The following is an 11,104-nucleotide window of genomic DNA, read 5'->3' on the forward strand; positions in this document are numbered from 1 at the left end:
GAGACGATCTCGCGTGTCATATTTTATAAAAGACGAATTTCTTATTTGAGTCATCCATGAAAAAATATTACATTTTATGTTAATAGTATTATTTTTTATTGTGAATATTAATAGGTTGACTTTTCTCACAGATAAAGATTCGTGAGACCGTTTCACAAGAGACCTACACTTTAATTTCTTGTAATGATGTTTTAATACTTCGATTTATTTATATATATGAGAAGTTGTTATCTGATGGTTGCTTAATTTTAATTTTTAAATTTATTATTAAGTATAAAAAATTCATTATTAAGCATAAAAAATTCACAAATAAATCTATATATCAAATACAAAATAACCATGTTTTGTTTTCTAAACGAGAGGGAATCTTATATAATATTTTAAATATTTAATAATAAAAATTCACCGCTTGTATCAGACCATCCGCATTGGTGGGTGTTATAACACCCACCACCTCATCAAAAATCATGGGGTCCACATGCCACATACACATTACATTAACACATCTATTCTCCCACATTCATTTTAACATTCACACTCATTATTTGTTGGTCCCGCTGTTCACTCATTCATCTTACTCTTATTTTACATTAAATAAATTCAATTTCAAATTTTTTAAGGAATTTAAATTATTATTATTTTATATTAATAATAATTTGTTTTTATATATTCAATACGTAAAATAATTTAATTTTATGAGTGTCATTTACTTAAAATTAAAAATTTATTATAAACCTAAAATAAAACGGTACAACATATAATAATAAATAACACTTGCATAAAAATAAAAGAAAATAAATTAAATTTAAAAGAAGATGCAAAATACTAATTCAATGATTGTTGTTGTATTGTGACCAAATATGTTCAACTAAGTCGGCACGAAGTTGGTGATACACATGAGTGTCACGTATTTCGGAATTTGTTCGGAGATATTCATGAAATCCTCGGTTTGAGCCCTGGACGGGTTGTGCGGGTTCGTCACCTTCATCGTTGTACCAATTTGTCACGTGAACCCCCTCATCTTCGACAATCATGTTATGTAAAATAATGCATGCTAACATAATATATTTTAACTTTTTTATGTACCAATAACGAGATGGGCCTCTGACAATTGCCCATCGAGCTTGGAGCACCCCAAATGCTCGTTCAACATCTTTTCTTGCAGACTCTTGTCTTTCCTTAAAAAGCCTCCTCTTTGAGACATTTTGGAGTAAACAAATTCAAGTGTATCTGTTTGCCAAATTGTATGTTTGTAGAATAAAGAATTGTATAGTACAAGGTGTCTATTTATATTGAAATTTGCAACGACTATATTCCAACGGCTACTTTGCAACGACTATTTTGCAACGGTTATATTCACCAACAGATACTTTAAACCAATACATAAAATAAGTAACAACGTTTAGCGACGGTTTTTGAAATTCCGTCGCACTTAGCGACGGTTTTGAACCAATTTCTTTGGGCGTTAAAATAATTCAAAACACGTGGGGCCCGCGTGTCAGCAAATCGGCGACGGTTTCTATAAAGCAGTCGCTAATAGCGACGGTTTTTTCAAAAACCGTCGCTAAGTATGCAATTTTTTTTAAAAAATAAACTGACAGTATAAACGCCCCACACTCTCTCTCATATGGGTGTTATAACACCCCTTTAACACCCAATGCGGGTGCCCTTAATCATGAAAACATATAAAGTCAGAGAATGATACAAATAATATTGCTGCAGGAAATTTTTTTTCTCGGGTAAAATAATTGTAGTTAAAGGTACAAAAAGGTGAAGTGACTTGCATTGCCATTTAAGGAAGGGGATGGGAACAATTCCATTTCATACAGTTATTCTCATATATTAGATGGAAAATTTGAAAGCAAACAACCCGAAAATTAAAAAAATACCCACTACTCAAACAGATGAGAGGTCCATCTCGCCACGTAAAGGAGGTAAAAATAAATCAAGATTCTAGCAAAAGACCATCATATTCTAAAAAAGGCAAAAACTCAATAACAATTATCCTTCGTCCTTGATTCCTTTCACGTATTAAAAAATGCCCAAAGCCTAAACCATATCTTGTTCACTAAGGGCGGTAGAACCGAAACAGTACCAAATCTTTCATTAACTTCCTGGAGGCTGCCCCGCCCCAGAAACTGTGTCGTCTAAAAGTAGTTCCGACTCAATTCAACTTCTGGTGTTGGCGTAGTCATTCCTGTCCTTTCCATCCGTAGCTTGCCCAAAATCATCAAATTTTGAGTCAATTCCATCATGATCATCACCCAATTGTCCCTGGTTATTGCCATATGGTCCTGCTGTTTCACTGTTTGACGAGAAAGAAGAACCACTTTGGCTAGCATTGTAGTGGCTGTCACCGTCTCCCCAATTACCATCGCCTCGTGCACCACCACTGCTGAAATTGTCACTGCCACCAAATCCCCCTCCTCTACTAGGATATTGGTTGCCACTGTCAAATCCACCACTTCTGGCGTAGTCGCCATCTCCACCAGTGTAATTGCCACCACCAGAACCTCCAAAACCACCACCTTGGAACCTTCCGCCACCATAGTTACCACCCGGAGCACCGTAATTGTAGCCATCGCTGGAACCAAAACCACCTCCAAAACCACCACTACGAGATCTTTCTGTTGCATAGTTCACCTTTATCCTTCGGCCATGGAGTTCCTGATAAATAACAAGCAGATGCCAATTCAACCATAAATAATCAAGCAAGTTTATGAAATATATACATTAAAAAGCAATTATTCAAATAAAGTGCCTTATCTGCAAGAGCTCATTATGTTCATATCTTTGAATATCCTTAGCTCCGGCTATAATAAATAATTCATTTATTAACATAGCATTAAAACTCTCCATTCATTGTCTCGCTTCGATGATCAAAGTTTGCAAGGAAATTATGCTGATGATATCATAGGCACAAGCAAAAAGAAACAGTAAATTATGAAATAATATAGTGCATAGTTGCTGACTAAGGAGAATTTGTATCTGCCACCGTGTTTTTATTTTCAGGTAGAAAATGAAGGTAAAAGAAATCAAGCACAAATGATTAAATTTGCACCACCAACTAGCAGTACAGTTAGTACATATGACAACATTGAGCAAATTGTAAACGACTGGAGAAAATCCATTAAAGATACAGGAAAGCTATTATAAAAAGCATTAAAATCAGTATAGATATAGATATAAGCACAAAGCCACAAACATGATGATATGGTCACATACCTGGCCATCAAATGCCTGGATAGCACTGGAGGCTGCTTCAGTTGAAGTAAAAGTGACAAAAGCAAACCCTTTTGACCTACCAGTGTTACGATCAATGATAACTTTAGCTGTAAACACAAAAAAAAAGGCAATAGTAGGTCAAAACTCAAAAGCGTTACCATTACAAATTAACCGTACATGACAGTGATAAACATCACTCTCAATATTCAGCAATGCCTGCTATCTTTTTATGAATTTTTTTTACAAAAATCAAGGAAAATATACTAAGTATGATAAAACTCTCTACTTCGGTAACTTCCCAGAGCATTAACAGCCAGGATCTCCAAGAATCGTAAAATAAAGAAAACTTACTGAATGCAAATCAAATTAACTTGATTACACGAAAAGACTATACCTTCCACAACTTCCCCATATTTTGAGAAAGTCTCACTCAAACTCATGTCATCAGTGCTATATGAGAGACCTGCAGTGGACAACAAGAATAAAACACGAGAAGCAAAAAATAATAGTTAAATCTCAAAATCCACATAACCACTTGCACCTCCAACAAAGATCTTTGAAGATGTGGACATGCTCCTTATGGCCGCAAAAAGTGAAGGATTGGAGGTACTTTGTGTCAGGAAATTCCCAACTTTCTTGAGAAAAGCCATTTCACAAATAAGCCTAAAATTCTAAGAGAATAAACATAAGAAGAATCAAAATCAGCAATTAGCATGAATCATATGAACATAGGCAGCCTGAAAAAAAATCATCTTTAAAAACATATTATTCACACTCATCTAAAAGAAATTAAACCCTTCACTAGAGAGGGACAACAATGTGAAATAGCTCAAAAGTGTTGATATATCATTAAACATCATGAAGGAATTTAAATTACTCACAACAGATCCCCATGTTTTTCATTTGTTCACAAAAACAGCATAAAACCACAACATATTTCCTTAAAAAAATAAATAGTAGCAGATTGGGCCAATAGTCCATAAATCGCAGCGAAATGATAAATGCACTTTTAGAATCCACAAATTGTATACAAAACCAGAAAATTTCCCATAAACCCTAATACGGATTTAATATGAAATGAATACCAAATAAAAAGTGAATAAAGGGAAGCTTAAGGGTATAGCGTCTAGCGTTCGATAAGCAAAAAGATCCAAAGCATGGTTCTTCGTTCTTACCTCGGAACGGAAAGAATGGACTCCGAAATTATTTCCTATAGAGTCTCTCTGCTGAGCACCCTTCGATCTGCAACCTAAGTTAAATGATACGAAGATGGAGTCCGATTATGAAGACCATGAGTTAAATGAATGATAAACAAGCCCAAAACCCATCTATCAACAAGCCCATGGAAATAAGACATCATTATAATCGGAAATTTTTTATTTTTGGGAAATTTTCAGTATGTTATATTTGTTTGTTTTTTTTTTGATAATTTTAATATTTTTTATATGATTTTGATGTGATACTAATACGTATGCGCATAGCGTTGAGTGTTATCACCTTCATATTCAGAAATTAATGACAATAACAAAAAATTAACACCTTCATACTCAGAAATTAATGACAATAACAAAAAATTAACAGATCTATTACTAAAGACTGGAATTCGAAAATATAGATAAAAATAATCTAGAAGAATCACACGTGCAAAACAAAAATTTCAATTTTATGTAGTATTTGTTTGATTATTTTGTTAAGTACTTGTTAACACAAAAGTTGTGTCATTTCCACACATAGCTGTATTTGAGAATTTAAATGCTATGGGACGGATCCATAAATCAGAGTTTTGAGGGGTTGAATTTAATGTAGTAAATTATATATTATTTATCAAAGTTTTTTCAGTAATGAACCATGTGAAGACGCCGCTTCATAATAAAATATAAGATGAATTTTTTGTCGATTGTTTGATACTCTGTATTGAATTGAGATCTAGTTACTTCAACTAATTATGGTCCCCAAATTTTTAACAAAAAACAAATCGATCCCACATTCTTTGATTTGTTTCATTTTGATCCCCAGGGGCTGGGCTAGGATACGACATCTTTGGAATCCTGGGCTATTAATAAATGGGCCCGTATATAATAATCAAGTCCAGCCCACTGTTTGGCCAACTCCAGCCACCAATTAGTAGTAATAAATTATCCCCTAAATATTTTAATCAGCTTTAATTCGACTCTTTTATATGGATTTTATTTATCTCTTTTTTCACTGATTTTACAATAATTATAATTATTTTTTGACTTATTTATCTCTTTACTTGATTGATATTTATATGCATAAATTTTCTTATCAATCAAGGAATTGTTTACATAAATTGAATTTAATTAGTTTAGTCCATGGGCTTTTGATTAGGTTGGGCTCTTCATTATCTATAAAAATACAGACGTTTTCCTCTGTTTGAACTTTGACCTGAAATACACGACTTCCTTCAAACGTAAAAGAGAATCACCGTCAATTGAATCATATCGGATGGATTTAGTGGTTTTGGACAAAACAAAAACCACAGAAAAAAAATTCAAATTATTGTATGAAAACTAATTTTTCACAAGTTACTGGACTAAAATCTAAACATGTCAAATTACAAATTTTCCTTATTATTTATTAGTATTATTGTTAATTATCAACTCTAACATTATAATGCTAATAAAAAATCTTAATTCCAAGGTTACGAGTTTCACTTTATCACTTTTGGGATAGTACAACATTCTCCCCCTTGGTTCAACCCAATAAATCTTAGATGCAATCACAAATTATTAGAGCATGTATATGTCTGAGACTTATCTTATAGAATAAATTCTACGTTCCAAGATGGCGAGCGAGTTTGTCTCGTGGAACAAATCTATAACAAAGTTCGTACGTAGCTAGTCCGCCGTTTCTAGTGTCGTATAGAAATGTTGCTGAATCGTGTAGACTTTGATGTTCCTTTTTCAAAAAAAGTAAGCATTACTTGACAGGAGCGAGAATGATTGAGTTAAGCTTTATAATTCATGTACAGTTGGAATTCGGGAAGAGTCTGCGAACTGCCATAAAAGGTCCACTGTGATCTGCATCTGTCACGCACCAGCTTACTGTCACCATCATCTCTGATCCATGCTTAAATCTTGGAATCTAGCTAGCAGGATTGTTGTTTTGGTTCTGACATTTTTTTTTTAAAGAAAAAAAAAAATATGTTCCTTAATTTTTTTTTACCTAATATTCAGTGTGCAATGAATGAATTTTTATTATATATTAGTAAAAGATGCACACGCGTTATATATGTTGTTATTATTTTTAATTTGATCAAATAATACTAAACAATTAACACAAAATTATTTCAATTTAAAAGAAAAGTTTTGTTTAAATTTTTTTCTAATATAGTGTGACTTGAGAAGATTTTTAGTGAGATAAGAAGAGTAATTATAGCATTAAATATTTTGGTATCTTCTAAAATAGTTATTCTAAGAGTCTCATATTTGATAATATAGTATAGATTTTTTGAGTCGTGTGCTGTATTGATTCGATCATGTCAATCAAATTCAGCAATCGTAAATTCGGGTTCTCTAGCTCCGCCACTCCACCACATCTAAGGCCAAGTGATTAATTTTGTGACGATGTATTTAATATTTACACGTCTATACTTAATGTATTTGATATCTATATTTCTTTTCAAGTGAAAAAATTGCTCAACAAGTGAATGTCAAATATATTAAATACATAGGAGAGTGAAAAAATCTAATGTATTTTAGTTTTATTTTATAATAAAGATAGGATGCAAAAAAAATGTGTTACCCAATTTTTTTTTTAGCAGGATGTTACCAAAATACGAATACTTCTAAATTGACTTTAAGGGCCTCATCCGTTCGTACAATAATGATCGCATTATTTTCTTTTAGACAAGGAAAGGGACACATGCAAAATTTAAGCTCATTTATCAATATATTATAGAAGCCAGTATGATAAATAAAAGAGAGTAAATGTTTCCATTAATATTGGCAAAGATAAAGAGTTAATATTGATTTAATATTCTAATATTGGCTCATCGGCATGTTTCCTCTTTTTCGACTTTTCTTTACCATAAATAGAAGTGAAGATAAAATGAAGCACTTATTAATAGAGCCATTTTAGATTCGGCTTTCTTGAATTTTAGGGGAGTTTTATATATTGGAAAAATTGTAAATTTTAGATTTTATGTTTGTCTACTTGTGATTTTGGTTTTTATGTCATCAATTTTTTAGGTTAATTTCAAAATAGTCACAATTCACATCCAATTATATGTCATGTTACAAAAGTTAGAACCATATTTATGATAGAATTTGGCAAAGATTTCAATTTTACAATCAATCGGATATTGTTAGTTGTCCCATATCAGTTATATAAAATACATGAGAGTTGTATATATGGTCTTGGACAATCCTCCTCCCTTGAGCTAGCTTTTGGGGATGAGTTAGGTCCAAGTTCCATTCTTAACATGATATCAGATCTCAGGTTCCACCGTTATGTGTTGGACTGTCCATAGTTGGGTCACCCGTTGGGTCATTTGTAAACTTCACCCTCCAGATGTTCATTTCTGGGTCTGAGAGTTGTCCCACATCGGTTGGATAAAATTTAAGTTCAAGTTCCATTCTTAACAGATATCGAATTGAACTCCAACTATATATATAATGATAATTATAATTTACATAGAATGGTGAAAGAATATGAAAAGAGGCATGAGCCCTTTAATTATGCTATTTGCATCAGAGTTGAGTTGAGTTGAGTCTCCATATATTCCATAGGGTCGCATTCGTATCCCAAAGTCAGTCGAAATATTTGATCAAAGGAAAAATAGAATACGCAATTTATTTCTTTTAAAAGAATGGAAAATGATAGGCTGATGGCTGCCGGACGGTGCTGTGCATGCTGCAGCTTTATTAATTCAAATTTCAAAAAATGAGGCGATTTATTATATTTCCTTGACCAAACTTCTTCTTCTTTCTCATTAATTTTGGGACCATTTAGTTTCCAATAATGTAAATTGGTAAAAAAAAAATATTTGTATTTCCTTCTTCTATTTCGAGGATATATATGTAGTTCGAGGACATTTTGGTTTCGTTTCTTCGATATTTAGCATTCTAAAATGTGTTTTTATGAACTCTCTCTCTCTATATATATATCTATATATATATGTGTGTGTGTGTGTGGAAAAATATGGTAGATGCTTGTTTGTCTGTCTGTTTGTTTTTTTTTATTTATTTGGAGATATTTTAACTTTACATGCATGACATCTTGAAAGAATGTGTTTGGTTAGCTATTTCCCATAGTAAATATTTTTAATTTTAAAAATATAATTATGTATTATAAATCATATAATTATAATTTAATAACAACAACAACAAAAATAATTCATTTTACTTCTTAAATAATATATTTTAATTTTTATCTCATTAGAATAACTTTTATTCCAACAGTATCACCCCTAATAATTAGATCAACTTCTAAATTAGCTTTTATACAAATATCGAATATATGTAATAACCATTCCCAAAAAATCACTCCCCAACAGTTATACTAATTTTTACTGCTCGAATATTTTAAATTATATAATGCCATATTTATATCCTATAGATGGAACAATCATTAATCTCAACATGCACCTTTAGCATTAGCTAAGCTACTCGCAAATTTCATCAATGTTGATCATCATGCATGCTACTCCGAAAATTTGCACTTTTTGACTAAAATCTGCCGATATTATTACAAAATAATTTCAGACAATTATTGATATCATGTTCATGCGACGGATTAAGATAATCTAGCATCAATAATTGGGTCTTATAACACGTGATGCATAATGATGTAACTAGCTAGTGCCAGTCCTTCCATATATTGAAATCGGATTGGATTGAATTGCGTGTCAGAATTGGGAAGAAAATTTTATATACCCACATCAAGCTAAAATAATGGCAGCATGTGGTATATCAAATATGAATCTAACTTAATATTAAAAGTAGGTATGCAACCAATTAATTTAATTTAATTCAATTAAATTTATGGTATTTATTAACATATATTAATTTTTCATGTTATTTTTTCTATTTATATGTGGCATCACTGATTAATATAAACGCACACTCTCGCGCGCACATATATATATATATGTTTGTTAGGCCATCCTGCAATAGTACTCGATCGATCGGAAGATAATAACAATATTTGAAGAATGCTAAAAGTACATTGCCAAAACAAAATATTCCTTTCACAATGAAGTAAGAAACCCCAACACGTCTATTATCAATATTCTTCTAATATAATGTGCACGTTCTAATTTGCCAAGCAAAAATAAAAAATTATTGGAAAATAATATTTAAAATGTGTGTATTGAATATTTGAATGTTGAATATTTGAATGTTGAAAATAAGAGTTGTAAATATTGAAAATTAGTGTGTGATGATGTAGGTAATGATGTATTTTATTTTTGGATTATTTGTAAAGATTTCCTATAAATAGATCTCTCATTTGTGAAGAAAATCACAATTGAGTAGAGAGAAAAATATTATAAAGTGTGTAGTTTGGTAAATTTTGAGAGTTTGAGATTTTTACTTTTTACCATAAATTTTTACTTTTTCACAACACGTTATCAGCACGAAGCTCTAAAAGTCCTACATACTTTTCCAAGCTCCAAACAGAAGAAAAAGGTAACAAAAATAATTATATTTATTTTACTGTTATTTATTTATTGTGTATTTATTTAATATACAATATAATGTTATTATTAGAAATAATAAAAATAAATTTTTCATAAACTTGTTATAAATCCTGGGAGGATGTTAAGACGACATCCCTCACTCCCGATAAGGGATACGACAAGTATAAAAGCCTATAAGGTTTTTAAACAAAATAAATTATGACACTCATTATAATATTATGATATGATATACATAATTATTTAAACATGTCTAATATTATATATATCATATTATTACCATAAAATTATACAAATACATACCTTTATTTTTTTTGTACCCCAACGGTCATAAATGGTAAAAAACGACTAGTTTTTGCCCTATAAATATGATCTCACAAACACATTCCATCACTCCAACTTTCTCTTCTTCTCTAAAAATTATTCATCATCAAATTTTTCGAAGAAAAAAGAAGATGGCTTTCTCAATGATATTTTTAATTATTTTGGTTGTCATACTCACGAGTCTTGTATTTATCGGAGAATATCCTCCTCGTGCGTTTTCTTTATTTTTACAAAAACTTGTACTTGTTGTTTATCCGTTACTTTGTATTGCAATAATTATTAACTAATAAAATGCATCGTAATTTTTTTTAGTACCACCATGTCAAATTTAACAAAGCTCGAATTTGTTGCGCTCGACATCACGGGAAAGAATTATATGCCATGGACTCTAGATGTAGAAATGCATCTTGAGTCATTGGGTCTAAGCGAGACCATTAAAGAAAATGGCATATGCACGTCACAAGAAAAGGCAAGAGCCATGATATTTTTGCGTCGACATCTCGACGATGGATTGAAATGTGAATATCTGACTGAAAAAATCCCATGGCTTTGTGGAAGGGATTAAAAGAAAGATTCGAACATATAAGAGAAGTTATACTTCCGACCGCCCGGGATGAATGAAATACATTGAGATTCCAAGACTTTAAAAAAGTCAGTGATTACAATTCGGCGATGTATAGAATAATCTTGCAATTAAAATTTTGTGGACATGAGGTCACAGAATCTGAGATGCTTGAAAAAACATTTTCCACGTTTCATGCATCAAATATTACTCTACAGCAACAATATAGAGTACGTGGATTCGCGAGATATTCTGAACTCATCGCCTGTCTTCTTGTGGCGGAAAAAAACAATGAGCTATTAATGAGAAATCATCAGTCCCGACCCACTGGATCA

General features: G+C 31.6%; 1 protein-coding gene across 2 annotated transcripts; it reads right to left on the reverse strand.

The window, feature by feature from the left end:
• Window positions 1–1,763: 1,763 nt before the first annotated feature.
• On the reverse strand, window positions 1,764–4,544 carry LOC142546694 (uncharacterized). 2 transcript variants are annotated; one of them, XM_075654545.1, is made up of 5 exons: window positions 4,401–4,544; window positions 3,767–3,888; window positions 3,620–3,688; window positions 3,226–3,332; window positions 1,764–2,667 (listed from the first exon to the last, which is right to left on the reverse strand). In XM_075654545.1, exons 2-5 carry the CDS (start codon window positions 3,873–3,875, stop codon window positions 2,170–2,172), a joined length of 783 nt encoding a protein of 260 aa, XP_075510660.1. In that variant the 5' UTR covers window positions 3,876–3,888; window positions 4,401–4,544; the 3' UTR covers window positions 1,764–2,169. The 2 variants fall into 2 exon arrangements, with proteins under 2 accessions (XP_075510660.1, XP_075510659.1); XM_075654544.1 differs by having other exon boundaries at window positions 3,767–3,896; window positions 4,401–4,543.
• Window positions 4,545–11,104: the final 6,560 nt, after the last annotated feature.

This window comes from Primulina tabacum, chromosome 5 (genome assembly GCF_025594145.1).
Source record: "Primulina tabacum isolate GXHZ01 chromosome 5, ASM2559414v2, whole genome shotgun sequence".
NCBI lineage: Eukaryota > Viridiplantae > Streptophyta > Magnoliopsida > Lamiales > Gesneriaceae > Primulina > Primulina tabacum.

Coding starts and splice junctions, on each gene's coding strand:
- LOC142546694 (XM_075654545.1), bottom strand. CDS start 3,875: ATGGCTTTTCTCAAGAAAGTTGGGAATTTCCTGACACAAAGTACCTCC. Junction 3,689..3,766: donor TTCAAAGATCTTTGTTGGAG/GTGCAAGTGGTT, acceptor TGTCCACTGCAG/GTCTCTCATATAGCACTGAT. Junction 2,668..3,225: donor TCCAGGCATTTGATGGCCAG/GTATGTGACCAT, acceptor GTTATTTATCAG/GAACTCCATGGCCGAAGGAT.